Here is a 23165-nt window from a genome sequence, read left to right as displayed (position 1 = left end):
TTGAAGCTAATACTTCATCTGTCGGATAATGCTTGATATGTTTTCTATGTACATTTCATATTGGCTGATTTATTCATATTTTTGATTAAGTTTTCATTTTCTTTCACATTTTAAACCTCACTGAGTATCCACTAGTTTCTTTCTTTTCTTGTTGCCTGACATTTGCTTTTGGTTTATGTAGCATAGACTATAACTAGAGGATATAGAAACACAGGAAAATGGGAAATCTAAAAGGTACTACTTTTGAGTTTTGTTGTTTTATAGTAAACTGAGCTCAAAAAGAAACTTATAATTTTTTACAACTTGTGAATCACAAGGTCATATCTTAAAATACTGGCAATCAAAATGAACCAAAATTACACACAGGATTACCTTAATACTCTACTCAAAACCCATGTCAGTAACCAAGCAGTTGTCCAACTGACACAACAGCAAAATGCACTGTCATGGGACAGCTTCCTGGACTTCCTTCACTTTCACAGCCCAACATTTGGCACCCAAGACAAAAAATCTGTGAGAATGCACAAAAGATCCTTGCACAGATGATAAAACGGTGCTGCTTTCTGCTTTTCATACACTTTTTTTCATGAAACAGGGCTGGGCTGTGAATGTGGTCCAGGAAGCTGTCCCATGTCAGTGCATTTTGCTGTTGTGTCAGTTGGATAACTGCTTGGTTACTGACATGTGTTAAGAATAGAGTATTGAAGTAAATCTGTGTGTAATTTTGGTTCAATTTGATGGACATGATTTCAAGATATGACCTTGTGAAAAATTATAAGTTTCTTTTTGAGCTCAGTTTATATATAATAACCAGATAAGGAGCATGACTGATAGCAACATAGCATCTTACTGAATAATAAACAAGTATCCTTTGGGAGCTGGCTGAGCATTCTACCTTTGTCATGTCTGTGAGGACCAAAGACTCCGCTAATTGTCAGGGTGTCCATGGGATAGATCCTGAAGAACAGTATCTGTCAGCAAAATCTATTCCAGTTGAAATCCATACACCCATATGGAAGATATGACCTTAATATCCCACACAGGGGTTTCGATTTCAAATGGAGTCCCCATTCAGGTAACCCCATTTGAAATTCACACTCCATGTGGAAGATTGAGGTCAAGTCTTCCAAAGCGAGTGTGTGTATTTCAACTGGAACGAGTCTGGGATGGGTGGGCATAGAGTATCCTCATTGAGTGACGTCATCGAGAGAGTCCCCAGAGAATAGGAGAGTAAGGACATGTTTCCGTACTTGTGGGTTAAGGATGAGAAGGATGTATTAATGCTTGACATTAGAAAACAAGTAGTTTGAGAGAGGAGTAAACGACGCCATATATAAGTAGATTAAGTATGCCATGATGAACCACCTCTCAACTGAATAGGAGGCTTATGCCAGGCAATCTTGCCAGAACCTACAACATTGCTATCAGAAAAGCCCCTCATTAACTATTCTGCGATATCGCTCCGACCCTGTCACCATGGCCACAGGTCAACAGTTTGCCACCCGAGCCAGACCTAAACCTCTCAACTGAATATAGGAGACTATGCCACACAACCTTTCCAGAACCTACAACATTGCTATCAGAAAAATCCCTCGTTAACTATTCTGCGATATCGCTCCGACCCTGTCACCATGGCCACAGGTCAACAGTTTGCCACCCGAGCCAGACCTAAACCTCTCAACTGAATATAGGAGACTATGCCACACAACCTTTTCAGAACCTACAACATTGCTATCAGAAAAATCCCTCGTTAACTATTCTGCGATATCGCTCCGACCCTGTCACCATGGCCACAGGTCAACAGTTTGCCACCCGAGCCAGACCTAAATTCTGCCTGAGCCCTGAAGATGCATCTCAGATAAGTGATACCATAGCCATCTTAAAATAGTAAGGCCAGATGCACAATTAGGCTGTTCCAATTGAATTTCATATACCCTCTATGGAAGACATGACCTTAATCTCCCACACAGGGGTGTAAATTTCAAATGGTATCACCCATTCAGGTAACCCCTAATTGAAATTCACACTCCATGCGTGGAAGGTTAAGAACATGGGGTATGGATTTCAACTGGAATAGCTGATTTTGTTTACTCTAGTCTACACTTTCTGTTCAACCTAATAAAAGCTTAGATTTCTTTAAAACACTTAAGGGCAGATTTAGAACGAATACCACATAATTTTTAAGGAATACCGATAAGAATGGAAATTTTCGCGAGTTAAGTTTTTTGTGCTTTGCCAAATTTTTTACCCGTTTTAGTTGTTTTAAAATTCACGATTGTAAGTTTCCTTACATTGACCTACACATAAAAGGATATTTTTGTGCGTTTGTTATTTCTGTGGTAGTTACTCCGAACACAAAAAACGCAAAATTAAATTTGGACTTGTACAGTACACAGCTGTGTGGGCAGCCTTGTTTATTGCTCGCTGTAATGAAGTAAAGTATCCGATTACAACCAGACTAAAATACCCACATGAGGAAAACAAAATAGACGTTTTCAAATGGTACATATTGTGGCAGCTGAAAGTAGTCAACATTCAGACTGATTTAATGCATATGTAATTTATCCTATGAATTTGAAGGGAAAATTGTTTAGTTTGGGAGCTTTTTGTTGCTGTTGTTGTTCTCCGATAGGAGGCTAAAGCGACCGCTGCCTCCACAAATTGTCAGGGGTAGGAGCACACTGCATGGAACAATACCAATAAAGCCTACTAAAAACACTTTTTCTGGAATTTCAAAAATTATGTACAGTTAAGGGCTGGGGTATGAACGTTTGGACAGTATTTATTTTGGGACATTAGAGCACATGTGTGCAACATACTTTAAATTAAGTTGATAGCAGTATTGTTAACCCATACAGCATGCTATCTTCAGTAGATAGCAGTATTGTTAACCTATACAACATGCTATCTTCAGTAGATAGCAGTATTGTTAACCCATAGAGCATGCTATCTTCAGTAGATAGCAATGTTGTTAACCCATACAGCATGCTATCTTCAGTAGATAGAGCAGTATTGTTAACCATACAGCATGCTATCTTCAGTAGATAGCAGTATTGTTAACCCATAGAGCATGCTATCTTCAGTAGATAGCAATGTTGTTAACCTATACAACATGCTATCTTCAGTAGATAGTAGTATTGTTAACCCATAGAGCATGCTATCTTCAGTAGATAGCAATGTTGTTAACCCATACAGCATGCTATCTTCAGTAGATAGAGCAGTATTGTTAACCCATACAGCATGCTATCTTCAGTAGATAGCAGTATTGTTAACCCATACAGCATGCTATCTTCAGGAGATAGCAGTTCTGTTAACACATACAACACGCAGATGCTATCTTCAGTAGATAGCAGTCTTCTTAATCTAAATGATTTTGATAGATTTATTAATCCGTACAACTGTATGCAACACAAATAGTGCTGCAAAATGAGTGGAAAAAAATCAGACAGTTGTTATCTTTGCATCATGATCTCCATCCAGATTTTTTTGCTGCACAGTGACATAAAGTACTGTTATTTTTCATTGAAAAAAATCTTGGTTTAAAATATTCCAGTTTAAATTTGGAGCAACCAGGGTTGAGCATCAATTTTAACCGCATCATGGATTAATAATTTATTTAGAATACCACGCATTATAATTATCCATTGACAAACTGTTTGATACCAAATTTCTTGTTCTATTTTGACACCAAGATGACATCCCATATCTGAAACATTATATTCCCTGTACCATGAATATTGAATGATTTTTGTACCTAGATGTGCAGTCATATGACAGCTCTATTAAACATCCATGTGCAAACTTGTTTTTTTCAGGGATCTTTTGTTACAAATAACTATGTTTTTCAAAGTAAAATAAATCACTGAAACTTTTGAATGCAATAAGTAACACATCAGTATCTATATCCGGTCCAGTTTTAACCCTACTGGAACTACTCCCTTTCATAGAGTGCCTCTAATTGGTTAGTTACATGATATAATCATCTGAGCAACCAATCAAACTAGGGCACTCTTAGCACTTTTAATTAAGCCAAACTATATTCAGCCCTAAAGACTTTTCTTACCATGTCTCTGATTGGTTCATTAGGTGACAAAGCACTCCTTATGACCAATCAAAATAGTTCTTAGAGGTCGCTAATTCCGCTGATAGTACCCATGGAGTAAATGATTTGATCACTTGTAAGATTTTTGCAAAAAGTTGGATACATATCACTTTGACTCACCCTGTACAAGAAACGCCATCCTTTGATCAGACATTAAAAGGCCACAAATGGTAATGTTACTGGCAGGATGCTATACGAATTCAATACTTATGCCCTACTATCTCACTGTGTACATTCAAGATGTGCCTTTTAGCATCTCGATGTAAAGAAAGCACTACATAAGATACTCATGCCGATTAAAACATTCCATCATACATGAATGTTTCTTTTACTTAGTGCTGTAGCTCAATTTCTCAAGCAGATGTGATTTGATGTCACACAACAAAATGGCCATAAGACATTTTATTGTATGTTTATATAATGCTATATGATTTAGAAAATCATAGGCTACACATTATAGTTCATTCTTATTCAATGGGTGCGTCTTGTATAGAATTCACGTAATTTGATTGGTGTTCTGGTGTATAATATCTCACAACAGGTGTATAATATCTCACAATAGTTGATAGTGATATTAGTCAGGGTGCGCACCGCCACGCAATGGCGGCACGTGCGGTGGATACCGGCTGCGCCGGCATCCACTACTCAAAATATTGGCCAGCCCATCCATTATGACACAATATTGGATAGGCAAAAGACAAAATCCTATCTTTTATTCTCTAATTATAATGTTGTTCTTGATATTTCTTCAGTTCGAGCCTAAACTACATGGACAGTGTGGTGGTTTACACAGACTATTCAATCTGCATCAATGTGATTTTTCTAAAATACAGATCAAAACTGCAAGGACAATGAAGTGGTTTACACACGCTATTCAATCTGCATCAATCAAAGTGGTACTAATCTAGATCAATGTGGACTGATGTAGCATACTTGAAGACTGTATACCGTATTGTTTGAAATAAACGCCCCGGGGCGTTGCATTTTTCCAAAAGGGGGCGTTCATTGAAGGTGAATTGTCAGTGAAAAAAACTTAAAAATCGGGCTAAATTTCCCGATGGTGCTCCTGTAGAAAAGAGGGATTTACGGCTATACTAATGGCGACGCCCATGGAAAATATCATTTTCATGGTAAACATGGTAAATGCATCAAAGTTACACCTGTAAGTACATCATTAAGCAAGAATCTAGTGAAATTCTACCATAATTTAGGCAATGGAATGGGTGGAAGTGTGAGTCATAACAGGTTTTGTCCATGCAATTTACGATCGTCCCTGATATAAAGACTGACTGACTGATGCCAGTTTTTTAAATTAAGCTTAAAAGCTTACGCACACGATATAACATGGAATTTTTGTTTCACAGAAAATTTGGAGGGGGGCGTTTATTAGAGGGGGAGCGTTTATTACAAACAATACGGTACATCATACATACGGTGCAAACTTGAGGTAGTAAAAGTGCATGTGTAGCAACATTTAAAAAAAATTCTGTTAACGCAGTACATACCATAAGTTTTAGCATTGCACTATAAGATGTAGCAAAATTCTACATGCAGGGTTTTGATTTTACACATTCACCACATAGCAGTATTGCAGTATAAAACGTTTAGACATAATGCAGCTCATGGAAGAACCACAAAGGTGTACATCAATGTGGATCAGTGCACCTCCTGTGAGATTGCCCCAATTCTACTCTCAACAAATATGCCAAGAGAAAATCAAATGCTTGATATCAGTGACCTATTGCCGATGGTTGGAACTTAGTCTCTGTTCAGCTATTATCACATCAACAGTAGCATTGAGAAAGATAGCTGGTAGCTATTGAAACGTTTACACGTATGTGTGTTTAACTTGGGACCAGTATGAAAAAATATACAGGTTGGAACTTAGGCTTACCTTATTTGTATCCAGGTCAACAAGCCAGACATCTTCTGGAAGCTTGAAACCCTTCTTATAAAGGAAGAAACTAGCTGGTACACCAATGATGTATGGCGTGGGAGCGAGTAATAACTGTAGTGAGAAATAATGATGGAAATTTTGTCAATTGAGTTGGGATGGCTGTTTATAAGTAATATAAAAAGAAGAGGGCCTAAAATTGAGCCTTGAGGCATACCAACATCATATGGTGTAAGAGCAAGCAATAACTGTGTTGAGAAATATGACAAAAGGTTTAGGCTAACATCTATGTTTAAAAATATGATATGAATGTTGATTTTCCTTGTTAACAAGATTTAGGATATTGTTTACTCTAAATATTTAAGAGCAGCATTTTCCCTGATCCCCAGGTTGTATCAAAATTTGGGCATGGTACTCTGCCACACCACAGCACAGTTTCATGGCCCTGACCAGCGCCAAAGCAAAAATATTGGTAGCTGGATCGTCGTCTGTAATAGGGCTAGATAGCTTGGTAGAACACTGGTCACACAACCTGAGGTTGCTGGTTTGAATCGCAATACTACCAACAAATGTTTTGCTCCCCTCATTCAAGATTCAGGATAAATACAATTGTTTGGTTAAGGGGGTACTACATGTACACCCCTGTGGTAAATTTGTGACTATTTTTGCATTTTTCTCAAAAATTAATAATACACTGGTAACAAAAGTTATGTATATTATTGGGGCAAGGAATCTAATTACTACACTGAAATTTCAGTGAATCAAGACAAGCGGTTCAGTAAATATGATAGGAAATGAGGTACATCCTAGCGGTACCTCATTTTCTATCACAAGTATCGAACCGCTTGTCTTGGGTCACTGAAATTCCAGTGTAGTAATTGGATTCCTTGCCCCTATAATATACATAACTTTTGTTACCAGGGTGTTATTAGTTTTTGAGAAAAATGCAAAAATAGTCACAAATTTATTGAGGGGTGTAGTACCCCCTTAAGCGATAAGAGTTTGTAAATTCTCCATTGCAAATCTTTTTTGCAGTAAATATAACACAATATTTACCTGCTCAGCAGATCCCATACATGTTGGTAATAATGGAATAACAGGGAACATGTATTCAAGCGGATAGATCATCGCAACAAATGCCATCACACTCATGGAGAGGGCGCTGTAGTCTCTCGACTGAAGCACCACCTGCAAAAAAAAAGATGAAGAGAAAATGATAAGCTTTATTTGTGTGATCAATAACAGAGAATTGTATTTGCAAGTCTAAAATTCACCTTCATTTGACGAATTTACAATAATTGTGCACTTCAAGCACCAACAGAAGATAATATAACATTAAACAAAACTCCAAATCATGCTGAAATAACACATTTTGGGACTATTACTACAATGCATTTGGGGGCTTTAAATAACTTTTTAATTAACCAATTTTGCAGCATTTTGTGGCTTTCTTCTCAAATATCTTTCCAACAGGTTATTAATTTTCCACACAGGGAGTGAGAATTAGACAATAATAACTGTGCACCATCTATTTTGTGGTCATTGTGTGAAAGCGGAGGGGTTTGTTTTGGGCTGAAGTATTTTTCCGAGGGAGCGGTAGCTCCCGAGGAAAAATACCGAGGCCAAAAATAAAACCCGACAATGTCACACAATGACCACAAAATAGATGGTGCAAAGTTATTATTGTCATTCATTACCGTCGTGTCTACTATTTTGAACAAATCAAAATGGCGTTTCATGTTATTTTATGCCATAAAACGCTGTTAAATATAACCAGTTTTAATCATTGTTGTAACCTACCCTACGCGCCAACAACAAGAGCTACCAATTACAGAAGCGCGACGGCATCGCGTAGGCGTGTGCGTTGCCATAACGCTGTAGCTTATACACGCACGCAGCATCAGAAGTCATTGTTGCGCGTCCGGAGTCATTGTGAGTTATTAATGACCTCGCAATTAGTGCGCGGTCATGCAATCAATTTCTTTTGATTGGATTACAGGCTTCGCGTATATTAATGAGGTTATGAATTTTAAACGGGGTTACCTGAATGGGTAAATCCACACCATTTGAAATCTATAGGTGATTCCATTTGAAATTTACACTCCTATGTACGAGATTAAAAGGGCATGTCTTAAATCAGAGGGTATATGGATTTCAAGTGGAATAGCCCATTTGGTCAATTTGTCTTGGTCTGTCTCCTAATTCCTGTCTCGTTCTTTCATTTTTCACTCTCACCCACCATTACAACAAAAGGTCATAAAAAATAGACCTGGCCCCAAAACTGACACCAAGTGACATAAGGTGGGTAGGAAAGGTTGTTTAAACTATGACAATAAGTCCATACAAAAGGTTGATTGTTGCTGTAAGTTGGTGCTAGTTAATAAAGAAAAAGTAAAAATTGTCCTCTGAAATGGTATGAGTCAAATTCAACAGACCATAAGACTCTTTGTTGTAATGTTGACTTTTTGTTGTTGTCTTCTCATTATACAGCCTTTAAATCAGATCATTTTATGATCACCTACATCTCTGTTTAATAAAATGCAGTATGTAGATCAGTGACATAGATTTCTTTTTGAAATGGGGGGATGGGGTTGGAAAATATTTCTTGAAATATAGTGAATCTGGCACCTTTTGGAGACAGAATAAGTTTATGATAGAAATTCGCACGAAAAATTTTGCCATTTTGAAGCTAAATTGAAATATTGTGAAAAATATTGAAAAAAAAGGGCTTTGGGGGCTAAAATGACCAAATAGGAGGTTAATTTGGTCAGAAATCCACATACAGGCATCAACATTGGGGGATGATTGTATGGACCACCCCCTGGCAAAATATTGGGGGATTTAAATCCCCTCGGATCTACATCTATGATGTAGATGGAATATTTTGGGATGCTCCTTGTCCTGTAGAAGTAGCTTTAAAAAAATTAACTTCTCTCTTATGCCTCTGTATACATGTACATGTATTTTTTAATATTTGCTAACTACATGTATTCTGCAAGAAAAAAAAGTAATACAGTTTGAACTTTTGAGAGCTCTCTTTCATAAATGATGAATTAGCTGCAAACATACACCTGGAATTTTCATATTTTTTATTGTTCAAGTTCAAACAAAGACTCATCCAGGTGGTCTACCTTTTGCATTCTATTCTTCAGTACACGGGTAGGTTTTGTTCTAATTTCCCTTTTCATTGGTTTCTTTCAAGCATCTTTTTTAAAACATTTTTTTTTCTGATGTGGGGAGAGAAACATATCATGTCGAGGTAAAACAAATAAAAATCAAATTCTTGTTAACACACTTTTTAAAATAGCATATTTGGATGTCTTGTGCAATTCCCTTTCACAAGGAAGGCCTAAATAAGATTTTTTTAAGGCTTAAATATGATTTTTTTTAAACAAAGGGCATGTAGCTAAACAAATGACATGTTCAAAATGCATGGCCTCATTTGTTCTGGTTCTCTATCCGTTACTCTATTATATATTTAATCATGTTTTATACATTTAAAATATGCAGTTGGTCAATAAGAGTTAACCCTGTGAGAACTACCTGCCGATTGGCCAAAAAGCCGTTTTCATTATCAATTAGACCAATCAGCAACATTGTTAGAATAATTTCACCACACACAAAAAAAAGTGGGGTGAATTATAAAGCTCCATTCTGATTGGTGATTAAAGTGAAGATATCATGTAATTGACAAATCAGTGGCAATGTTAGATCGGCAGGTAGTGCTCAGGGGGTTAAGACACAGTTGGAGAGTGGACAGTCAGACTACATTGCTTGTCAAAAGTCTTGGGACGCTTTCAATAGTGTAATGTAATGTAAATGTGTCTCGCATACAATGTTGAATCATGTAATGTTGCCCATATTGGACGCTTTTAAGGTTATTAATTATTTTAAACTGTTGTGATTTGGTAGTTCACAGCATCTTACGAATGGTAGTGAGCTTTGGCAAAAACTGCATTGCTCAATTCATAGCGGCGTGTAGAAGAATTAAAATATCACAGATATACTTTTATAGGTGCTGCGGTTCTTGAGTTACGTTGTAAAGAGGGCTGAAACAACAACACTTTTGTAAAACGTACATAACTCATTAACAACAATAAATTAAGCAAGTTTGCAAAGTATACGATTTGTAGAATGAACTTTTGCAAAACATCAAGGTGTTAATTTTCAATAATATATTGATCTAGATAATGCCAATCGATTTTTAGGTTGCTTCGACCAACAATACCTCGTCTACCCTTAAGCTAGTAGTAGTATGCAACATTGATTGCTGAGGAAGGAAGAGGATTTGGTGGTTCAGCACCTTAAAAATAATGAAAATAAGGCCAAACAATACAGTGCTACTTTTGAATAGGTGCCCCTGATTTTTCTGCTCTCTCAATTATACATTTCACTTCATTGTTAAAAGGACAAGGAAACCCAAACTTCATGGGCTTATTTGAGTGAATTATAATTTCAATGTGTTCTGAACAACTCAGAAATGCATTTTTCAAAAGCACTGACTTTTTGTCCTGCTTTTGGCAATGCAAATACATGACCTTGATAAAACACCACCACTATACACGTTAAACATGATCAATGTCAATACTTTTCTTTCTTTTCATCATTTCCAAAGCATTTTACAAATACCTGTAATACTTAAATAAAAGTAAATAAGCTGACATTTTGAACTTTTGCCAATTTTGACCACAATTACAAATTTGTTTCTGCACTCAGTGATAACTCACTAAACCCAGCCACCAACGATTCATGCCATAAAAAATTTAATAATTAAATAATACCTTTTTTCGCCATAACTCTTAAGTCACAAACCAGAAAGAATAAGCCTGTAAAAGTTCAATTTTTAAGAAGTACAATTCCAATTGTTACCAGATCTAATCACCAGTGCCGCCCTGATATTTTAGGATGGGGAAGGGGGAATTGCAACTTTCAAGGGAGGGGGGAGGGGCAAACTTTGCCAAAATTGAGCTAACGATCTCAAATATCACATTACCAAGTTGGCCAGCATCCCACAGGGGGTCAAGACTTTTCAAACAGGGGGGGGGGGACTTCTCACGGCTATGCCACTGTATCAATTTAAATCCCATCCCAAGGTGATAATGATTGCAAAAAGTATGGGTCTATTTTAGTAACTTTCAGAAATTTTGCAATGATTTTGTGAATTTTATCAAAATGAGACTATTTTGCTGCAATGTGTAACATGTAAAAGTAAACATGAAGGCTGCATACATCAAAAGCGCTTAAATTGACATATGTTTGGAAACATGGGTCATTGGGTCCTAATGTGTGCATTCAACAGACATCCACTGAAGGCATGCATGGGGAGCAAATGCCAATCCCCTGTTAAGAACTTTTGAACCCCCCCCGCCACATTTCCTTCCAGTAAAAATGTCAACCTTTTGCGGCAATTTTGTGCAAAATTGGTTGACTTTGAACCCCCCCCCCTAAACAAATCCTGGACGTGCCAGGGTGCATTGGGTGTAAGATTATTCCTGTACAAGAGTAGTCCATTGACAACATGTACTTGTATGCCAATTTATGCTAACTTGTGTCTCTCCTACCAATACACACAATAGCATGTTTATACACATTTATTTGGATCTTGTAGACAATCTGTCATTTTATTTCAACATATTTTGACCTACATTGTAACTATACCACAACCATGACTACAATGACTACATATGTATCTAATCAACTGTATCCTCTCATCTGACCTATTTTGTATTATACAAAATGACAGCATATGTCAAAATCCATTATTGCGATTATTCATCTATTTTGTACCATTTCCTATCTATTGCAAAGTCAAGGAGTGTTAAATTTATCTTCATTTGCCACGAAAACAAAAAATTCACAGGACAATTCTTTGCCATGTATTGTAAGCAAGTTTTTAATATTGTTATATTTAAAAACTTTAAAAAAATTTATTTTCATTGTGAAATTAATCAATTTCAATGTTTTATAATGTACGCTTTACTAAAATCTAAAACAAATCCTGCACATAACCATCTATTTATTTCCTTTTACAACAGTATGCACGTGAATACATAAAAATCCTGGCAATTTGGTTCTACATACATACAGAACCAGCATAATTAAATCTCAATCAGTCTGTAGTGCACACATACACTGACACTACTGCATGCAGCTACCGAATCAAAATGGAAGCTAACCGACAGCCTCGGCAATTCCCCTGGATATATTACGGTCCCTGAATCACGTGTCGTCGATGACGATGGTGTTTATGACGTAGATGTATGTATGGAAGGCTAATGATGAGGGGTTATTCTGGCTGTATAGGATGTGCTCAAGTGCTCTACAAGAGTTGGTTCAATATTTGGAATACATTATGTAATGAAGGGATATGGTAAAATATCTACTTCCGACAGTAAAATTTGCATTCCAATTTGAATCAAGTAGAATATTATTCTACATGTATTTACTGTTAATGTTATCTGTTTTATAATTTTAAAACATAGACACAAAGATTTATTTGAAAACACAATATTTTTCAAGATTTGGAAGGTCTTTTCATATCACTGAACATGCAGCTTTTCATTTTTCAAGAATTAAATCTATTCAGTTTTTGTAAGTTTCAAACAGGGTTGTCTGACTTAAATCATGCCGATTTAAATCATTGATTTAAATCGCGATTTTTTTTATTTTTCTAAAAAATTCATCAACCCTGGATTCAAAAGCTCCATAATATCAGTCATCAATTGCAGTGGTTTTAATGCAGTTGCTAAATCCCATTTTTAATTGATGTCAGCTACAAAATATGTAGCGAAGCATGAAATTGAATAAAAAATACATTGAGAAATTTGTTGCTGGTAGTGCTATAGAAAATGATAAAACATGTTGGGTCATAGGATATAAAATCATTTTTCTGTCATGACATTTTGGAACAATAGGTTAAATTAATAAAACAATTGAAACCATACGTCTATATTAATAGAACCCAAAATAGCATAAGACAAACACACTCCTATTTTGTTGAGATAACATACAGTATCAAATTTTCAAATTACAATACATTGTCATACCTGTACTCTTTGCAATTAGTTGTTTTCTCTAATCAAACCTGAAGCTACACAATGCATTAAAATATCAAAAGCCATCAAATCAATGTCACAACAACATCTTCTTACACTACGATGACAATCTCCAGGACGCAGTTCCATAAACCCAATATACTTCTACGCTCAAAGAATGACCTTTACACACACTAGGATCGCAAACATAACAATCTCTAGGACGCAGTTCCTTAACCCCAATATGCTTTTACACTCAAATAATGACCTTTACACACACTAGGATCTCAAACATGATCTCTAGGACACAGTTCCTTAACCCCAATATGCTTTTACACTCAAAGAATGAGCTTTACACACACTAGGATCTCAAACATGACAATCTCTAGGATGCAGTTCCGTAACCCCAATATGCTTCTACGCTCACAGAATGACCTTTACACACACTAGGATCTCAAACATGACAATCCCCAAGCTTCTCCAGGACACAGTACCTTAACTCCAATATACTTCTACACTCAAGAATGACCTTTACATGTATTGGTACAAAAACTCATCTCAGCGACTTGAGGATCAAAATTTGACCTCTGCTTGTTTAATGAGGGTCATTGAGCTATGTCATTGTGTATGAGATCATTATGGTTGTAAGTACTAAAGTTTGTTCGGTTTAACATAGGTGAAAATTATTTGGTTTTTGTTATTGCACACATCAATAAAGTCTCAACTCACACTATACATGAGCGTGCGCAAGTCATGCATCACGCAATGCACAACTAGCGAAGTACTGCACCCAACATGCACGCCATTCTATATCAATACACGGATGTTATGAGTCTAATTTTATTTTTGCCTATTATAAGCCGAACAAACTTACGTGTTTGCTTGGAGTCAACACATTAGTGTTATCTACTGAAGATCCTGGAGTGGTTGAAGTCACTCAAGTGTTTGATTAGATGGAGAAAATGCAATCCTCTTTGACAGGCCAACAATATATCTAGTGGAACATCAAGGGAGCAGTCAGTCACATCAAATGCCCTTTCGTTTTATTTGCTCAGAATTTCTTTTGAATGTATAGATCATTTTCTTAAGTTCAAGGCGCATTTCGTCCTCATCCCTCCACTTTTCTAGAGAATGGTTGAGATTTTTATACCAGTAACCTCTGTAGATTCACTCGCATGGCAAATATATCGTCAAATTTGCATATGTTCTTTTAGTAACAGAATAAAATTACAGTGACCTGTGGAGCCTATGTAACATGCATAACTTGTACACACAAAATTGTAATCAACTGACATTTTGGGAATCATTTTTTGTGTGCATAATGGATATCTACTGAAACATACCACAAAAGTAGATATTTAAAATATAATCACAAAATACTTCTTTTTTAGTAAACGTCAATGTTAGAATTACTAACTTTGAGCATGAAATTAATAAAATATTATTATGTTCATCTACATGTACAATGATAATTTTAAGCAAACATTTATCTCAGGTATTGATCCTTCACTTTACTAGATAATCTTGAGGAGTGCATTTTTTTCTACTCACATTTAAATTTACTATCATTCACAGAAATGCATTTTAACTTCAAACTTCTCCACTATTTTTACACATAATACTTGGTAAAAACAAGATTTCTTTGAAACTCTGTTACAAGTACTTCTATATCACATATAATTTTAGTTGACTTCCAATAACCTGAATTCTCCAGAAAACCATTCAAAACAATCCTACATTTTCTGAAGACACTTAATCCCTAGGCAAGAATCAATTAACCCATACATTTGTAATGACCACGATTATGCAAAATGGTGTCCTGCTGGCTCTATTTTTCTGGGCTACGTTCTTTTAATTACCAAGATCCAATTACCAAACATCATTTAATATTCACAATCTGTCATCCAATTGATTAGTCTCTCCGCTACAGTAACATTACATAATTTTCCTGTTTGAAATGAAACCCTTCACTGATATTTAAAACAGAACATTTTGCATGGTCATTCTCAGCAAGTAGAGTCCCATTTCTCAGAATTTGTGTGATTTAATTTGTTGGTACTTTTTCAAGAACAACAACTCATCTTTAGACACAGCTCAAATGAAATAACTGGACTCTGACCCAATTGTACTGTAATGCGTAAGAGCTAATTAAATCTGCATATAATTGCATGTCTGTAGAATAAATGATGACCAGTGTTCTGTATTTATATTTTTCAACCCATTAGCCAAAATTAGCCAGTAACGACAGTTGGCAAATTATTTCAAAAATTAATGTGAGATGTGTTATGAACATGCAGATTTAGGGACCCAAGTTTGAGCACCTAACTTCTTAAAACATTGTGAGCCTGGTATAGGTTGTATCAAAATGATTGGTACCCATCAGTATACAGTGAGGCTTAACCCACCAAAATGCAATATAACAGTAACACCCACCTTATTTGTAAATTATTTTGTTATAAAAGGTCACAAAAAATCCACTTTTATAGGCCCGACTGACCCAGTATTTGTTTTGCAAGATTTTGTTTTACTTTGTGCTAAAATCATGTAAATTCAGTCGTTTTTGGACCAATTGATTTTGACTAAAAAATTGTGAAAAAATTCAGAACATTTTCAAAATTTTAGGATCATTTTAGCCTCCAGAAGGAAAAAAGTTAATAAAAAAACATCTACTTGAAAAGTCCATTTGTCCATAAAACCTTTTTTCTGTCGCTTAAACATTCAATTATATCATTTTGATACACCCTGTATACCGTGTCAGGAAGATCAATATGTTCACAATAATATTGGTAACGAGGTATTCCTGTATATCCTCATTAACATACATGTAATTCTGCTAATTAACTAACCTACTAACATACATTATGCAATAACCACGATCTGATCTATATGAAGTCTTTGTTTAACAAGATTTATGAATTTGAATGTTTACAAATTTACAAATTCTGGGTTTATATTATCAATTTACAATTGATGAATTCCAATGTTTATATTGACCTATGTATGACTGATAGTGACTCACAAAATAACAATTTTTCATGATGAAATATTTATTGCAATAATTAATCAATAATTCACACTGTCCATTCATAATCAAATTTAATTCTAAATCATGCACACTACACAAATTTTACAACATGACAGCTTTTTGAAAACAAAATCATAATTATTCTGATTTTTATGCATCATTCAAAGAACTGGATGGCTACATACAAACCATAATTTGTACCATTTAAAATCATCATTGTTTTAAATATTTTATCTAAATATTTTAATATTTTTATTTCATTTCAATTTCTGATTTCTTTAAATTTAAGAATTAGAATTAGAATTAGAATTAGAATTAGAATTAGAATTAGAATTAGAATTAGAATCAAAATTAAAGTTTAAATTTAAACATTTAAATTTATATTTAATATTTAGTGATCTATGGTGCAAATACAATATTTTTTGTTTCTTATGTTATGTAAAAATGTACCAGTTCAATGATTGTTAAAAAAATGGGAAAAAAATGTAAAAAATATGATTTTAATTTTAAACCTAATCTTCACGGTTTTAACCTGAAGTAAACAAAAACATATTAATTGCATTGATTCACAACAAATGCCTATCAATGCAAAGGTTACCTAGTGCGCTGTAAATGTCACTGACTTCTCCATCGAATAAAAGGAACCCGCTTTTTTTTAATAGTACCGTAATAAAATGATAGTAGAGATTTTACGCTGAAGCCATATATTTCAAGGCTATTTCACAAACCACAGCCAGACCCTAGAAAAAAAATCTCTTGTAGGGTACCTGTACTTAGTGATGAAATTTATTGGACAGTTGCAGTTGAAATCCATACACCCCCTATGGAAGACATGATCTTAATCTTACAAGCAGGGAGTGTGAAATTCAAATGGGGTTACCTGAATGGGTGACTCCATTTGAAATCTACACCCCCTGTGTGGAAGATTATAAGGCCATATCTTCCATAGGGTGTATGAATTTCAACTGGGATAGCCCATTTATTGGGGGGGGGGGGGTATTGATGACCGCGCTAATGTACATGTACATGTACCCTACTTAGAATTATTTACAATTTTTACATCAAAATATGATCAGAATAATAAGCCACCTTTTAAATTTATCTAAAACAAAACACAAAGCAATAATAATAATAATAATAACTTCCACTGTTTTGTTTTGCTAGCGTGAGCTGCACGATAGGGGACATTTTAGCGTTGTTATTACGCCAAGCACAACATCAGATCCATATCTTTTGTAAAAACGTGAAAATTGTGCCTCCAGCGTTGTGTAAATTATCGGGAGATGGATTGAGAGAGAGAATGAGAGACAGGTCGGATATGACGTCAAGCGAGGAGCTTATCGACGGTTCCGATTATATAGAACATGTGGTTTGCATGAATATCGTATGGCATTGGCTGCATAAAAAAACGGTCAGACTCTGAATTAACCAGACTGCGTTCCATTAGGTTGTGTGTACATGTGATGGAATTTATGCAATATTAGCTTGCAATATGGTACTAGTAAATTTAATGTTGTAATTCATTTAAATGTTTAAAAAATATCTACAATAAACGCTTTAGAGTACTTGAATCATCTAATATTCACTTGACATTTAAAAGGGACTCCCAGAGATCCGTCAAAGGTCAAAAATACTGTAGAATTTTCTGAAGTTCCTTGAAAATGGTTCATATTAAAATTGTCAGGAGCATTTTATAAAAAACATTTTTTTTTTAGAAATATATCTTGACACAATAGTCATGTGGAACCCCTATTGGATTTGTATGGAACTTCTTATGCCCAAACATAGAGAATTAAGACTCGAGTCCGAGTCTCTCCTGACATGAAAATATATCTAGCTTATTCAGGGGTTTTACATTGACACATTAATTTCTAAAAGTGCAAAAAATTAAAATGTGTTCATTATGTATTTGGGATTGACAGATGTCTGATTTAGTGATTACATTGTAGATGTCCTATGTCCTGGTTTTAATAATTCCATCAATTTGCCATGTAATAATCAGATTAACTACCATAGCAATAGATGAATACAATTTTTGAATACATCGCCCTGCACTTCAAGCAGGTTTTACTCATCATATGTGTATTTCTGCAATCGTAGATAATTGAATACAATACCGCTCTTTTCAAAGATACTAATCTTACAGGTGCGAGTGATTAGCATTTCTTTGACATCTATGGTTCAATTGTAGTCCAGGGCGGTCTATTCAAAAATTGTATTCATCTATTGCTATGGTAATTAATCCTGTTACATCATCACTTCAATGATGAATATACGATGCAAATCATTTACATGAATTTGATTTAAGATGGATTATGAATAATGGGAAACTGGTTTACATTATTTATAAAATCATAATACCTTCATTTGAATATTTTTAATGTAAAATTATTAATTTTTCTTGACACTGACTGCCTTCTCAGTTATTTTGTTCATTGTTGTTAATTTATTTCTTATTTGTTTATTTATAAATAATGCATTTTGCATTTATTTACTTTTTTGTTTGATAATTCTTTCTTTCTTTCTAATCCTACCTAATCCTTCTCATCTAATCCCAACCCTGGAGTCATAGAATGGCAACCATTATTCCATATTAACTGTTCCACCTTTTAATAACACAACCATGTCAAATTCCCCGAAAGAGAAACAATTTGTAAACCCTCTCTATTGTACATGTAGCATTGGGGATCCTATGTTGACAGAACGATTACCACACATCTAAATGACAGGTATTATCATAAAACCAACTCCAATATTTACACAGAACAGAGGACAACAGCTTGGATGACATCACTACGCATATGTTACCATAGTAATTTTAACGCCAAATTTAATTTCACATATTCCAAATGCTACAAAAATATCCTGAAAACATGTGAAAACAAAAATCTTTTGTAAAATATAATAATTAATTGTAAAAATAGTACGTTCTATTACAAATCCAATTTTAATGATATATTTTTAAGTTGCTGAGTTCATAGACCATAATGGTCTATGGTTTATTAGTAAAAATATATGCAAGATAAAAATGTCTCTAATTTTTGTTGTTAAATTGGATCGACCAAGGTTAACTATTTACTATATCTAGCAATTATAGTACTTAAACTATCAACCCATCTCACAGGATGCATCTGAGACTAACTAGCATCTAGGCCTATATTAAACAGTTCAGATTTTATTATACATTTTTACATATGTGTAATGTTCAATAATGGATTCCAAATATTGGTTTAGTAATCCTTCTAAATGTAAATGTGCAATAAAATCACTTAAATACAACTTAACTCTCTTCACGCGGGTGTTGACTGCAGACGACATGTTTCAAAAAATATTTTAAAATTCAAAAATTTCAGAAATGTAAATTATCATGACCATATTTGGAATCAGCATGAAAAATGCATTAATGAGTACAAACAAACCAATCATAATGTAATCATTTATTCTTATAAAACAACAATGATGTTCTTTGCTATTCATATTTTGAGGTTCATCTTCATTTTTAAAATTACTATCATCTTCATCATCACAATCAGCTTCACTATCATCATCAAATTCATTTACATCTTCATCATCATTATCACCTTTACCATTATCATATCAAATTCATCATCAGCAGCAGCAGCAATATCATCATGATCATCGCTATCATTTTCATCCCTATCATCATCATCATCAAATTCATCACCATGAAAATAGCCCATCAAAATGACAATCATCATCATCAGCAGCAGCACAATGTCCCGGGCACAATGTCATCAATCAATGACAATGAAAACTGCCATTGTCATCATTGTTCTCTGCATCACATTGTCATGTCATTGTCTTCATCGATATCATCATAATCATCATCACTATCATCATCAAATTCATCCTCATCAAAATAACAAATCACATCATGATCGTCAACAACACCATCAGGCATCAGCACATTGTCATCAATCAACAACAAATCATCATCGTCAAGCATTAATACTATCTTCAAACTCATCATCATCGTCATCATCATCGTCATAATCATCATAATCATCATCATCATCATCAAGCATTAATACCATCTTCAAATTCATCATCATCAACATCATCATCATCTATATCATCAGCAGCAGCATCATCATCATCATCATCATCTATATCGATCATCATCATCAAGTCAATATCACTGATTAGCACATCGTCATCAACATCAATGTGTCTTGACCTCATCATCTATATCGATCATCATCATCAAGTCAATATCACTGATTAGCACATCGTCATCAACATCAATGTGTCTTGACCTCACCTTTGACCCAACAACCAAACTCATCACACAATTTAATGTGCATTTGATCTATATCGGATCAATCCAGATGGAATTGGCCCACATTTAAATACTATATAACCCGTACGAAACTCGGGGAGCTGATCCTGGTTGCGAAGGTTATTTGTGGAATGTCTAGGGTGTGCGCTCTTGAAGCAGCAAAGTCCCTGATTTGTTGTTAAATGGATTATGGAATGATGTGGGCCATAGTGGTCAGCGACAACCTGTAAAGTGTGCTGAGGCTTGTGGATCAACGTCTAGGCGTTGTGCCTGTGCGTAGCGCACTATAAATCACTGCGTTTTTTTTATTTTATATATACACCAATTGCCAGGATTGTTTGTTACAATGAAAAGCAGTGATGACATCAAGGAAGTCACACAAATATAAAGCGTTGTCTTCCTTCCAGTTTCTTGTTAGTTTTACACCTGCGTTAGGCTACATGTTGTACATACATAGTAGTACTTTCCTTGAACGTGTAAATCTATGACGTACATGTACCCTAGCTCATTATAATGCACAGGGGAAAATTTCTTTAAACCTTTTTCACAAATTCAACACTTTGTGTTTCTTGCTATACTTCAACATTGGGAACTAAATGGGGTGGGGTGTCCACCTTGGAGTCAGAAAATTTTGCACAAAATAGGTAAAAACACAAATTCTTCCTGTATTTGATCACATTCAATTGTTTACTTCTCAAGAAATTATTTGGGGGTTGAAGGATATTCGAGCAAACACACCAAAATGATTGAGGCTTGTGACCATAAAATTTAATTTAATTTTTGTTTTTATATATCACAACACTAAAAATGCCAAAATGAGTTTAAAAAATAAATGTTTTTCCACTTTTAAAGGGGTCATTTTCAAGTCACATAACAAATTAAATTGGCATATACCAAATAGAGGTTATCCACGTTATAATCTTTTAATCCGGTCGCCATTTGCAAGGGAGTCATAAAAACCTCGCGTCGACTGCTGAAATTTACTGCACGACCGAATTTGTAAACACACGTTATTATGGAAAAGTAACGTGTAGTGGAGTGTCAATTAACATATTTGATCCCATAGACGCCTGTGTTATGTGACTGCACTATCAGCACGGTCGATATTTGAGAGTTTCTTGAACCAGTTCAACTAACTTCGTTCTTCGCTGTAATTTGTATTCGAAACAACATGGAATTTTCGTCTAGGTGACTGAAAAATTAGCCAGCAAACCTTGAGATAAGAAGAGATATATTGATAAAATAAAGTCGTGCCAGTTACCAAAGGATCCGTACGCATTTAATGCTAAAGATTTAGACACAAATCCAGCCGATATCCCCAGTGTAAGACAATGCGATCTGAGTTTTTACATGATCAGCACACCAAGTATGTACACTCTTGAGGAGACGAAGGTATGCCAAGTTTTGTATTTATCAATATTATTGGTCAAATGTATTAAACCTCATCATATTATTCTGTTATTAAAATTATGAAATAAAGAATATAAAGAAGAAATAGGGAGTGACCAAAACCTGGAAAACTTGGCCATGTCGGTAAGCTTACTGAATTAAAAGTTTCTCAGCACTTACAATGACTGACATGTCTGCTTTTCTCACGACGCACAAGCTTAAAATTTCTTGATCAGAACGTGTAACAACATTTACCTTTTAAATTTTACATTTGGTTTTGTTGATAGTTCTGGTTTTAGTGATCTTGACGGAGAAAAGTGGCGGTCTATGATTCCTTGATCGATCAGTTTTATGTTGACATGTTTGTTGATAATTAATGGTACAGGTAGAAAAAAAATTAAAATATTTTGGGCCGTATGAAATTGAATTTATTGAATCACTGGAATAAAAGTGATGTAAGATTGACGATTTCTATTGCTTAGCGGCTGACAAATACGAATACTAATTTTATATAATTTTTTTATTCAGGCATTCAAGGCTGGGAGCTGACAGCTTTGTCCAAGCTGGATGGGTGCACGACATGCGTCTACTTAAGTTTAAGCCAGATGGAGCCAAGCGAAAGGTACCTGATAATCGGCAACGCCAAGCATTCGCAGTCAATGTCAGCAACTTTGCACGTCGTGGTGCTATTGTGACCAGCCATCTACTGATGAACTAGTGCAATGTGGTAATAAAGACTGTACCATATTGAAATTTCATATGGCATGCCCAAGGATCCGATGCCCACCTAAACCAAACCAGAAGTGGTATTGTCCTAGCTGCAGAAGACTGCCAAAATTCAGCAGGTCAAAGAAGAAAAAATTAAAACAACTGTGTTGAACTTTCTAACATTTTAATGAACAGTTATGGAAAGATTTAATATACATTATATACAGGTAAAAATAAAACAAATAAAGGCAAAAATGTTGTCATAGTGTGGAATTACCAAATTTGGCCACCATGTCAACAAAACATGGTTCAGTAATCACTTGTCACTTATTAAAATTTCATTTTTTTCAGTGTATCATATCACATACAATTTTGGAATTTCAAGACAAAACTAATGTCAAATGGATCACCATTTGCTGATGTGGCAAAATAAATGTTATTATATGTACTTCAATTGATTAAAAAATGACAGGATCAATTGATTCAACCATGCTACATGTAGAATAAATTAATTCAAAAACATGGTGAAATCGGTTGATAAAAACATGCCAGAAACCGATTGATTCAAACATTGGTAATTGGATTTGAAATAACAGATTTCAATTTATTCTCCAGACATTTTGTATCAATATATTTTGTCACTTCTTTATCATTAACATAATGATTGTTAAATAACAGAAATTTTAAACAAATGTTAAAATTTTCTGAGATAA

General features: G+C 34.9%; 1 protein-coding gene and 1 long non-coding RNA gene across 2 annotated transcripts in view; one reads left to right on the top strand and one right to left on the bottom strand.

Moving 5' to 3' along the window:
• The window catches only part of LOC140168626 (MAP kinase-activating death domain protein-like), a 135355-nt gene that overhangs the window by 99470 nt on the left and 12720 nt on the right, over positions 1–23165 (bottom strand). The window contains 2 exon segments of the mRNA XM_072192030.1: positions 5997–6110; positions 7053–7184. Coding sequence (XP_072048131.1) covers positions 5997–6110; positions 7053–7184 — 246 coding nt within the window.
• On the top strand, positions 21258–22887 carry LOC140168625 (uncharacterized). The gene is made up of 2 exons (XR_011861251.1): positions 21258–21747; positions 22273–22887. It is a non-coding gene; the product is annotated as an uncharacterized lncRNA (long non-coding RNA).

Source organism: Amphiura filiformis, chromosome 13 (assembly GCF_039555335.1).
Source record: "Amphiura filiformis chromosome 13, Afil_fr2py, whole genome shotgun sequence".
Taxonomy (NCBI): Eukaryota; Metazoa; Echinodermata; class Ophiuroidea; order Amphilepidida; family Amphiuridae; genus Amphiura; species Amphiura filiformis.
This window is presented reverse-complemented; position numbering and strand designations above follow the sequence as displayed.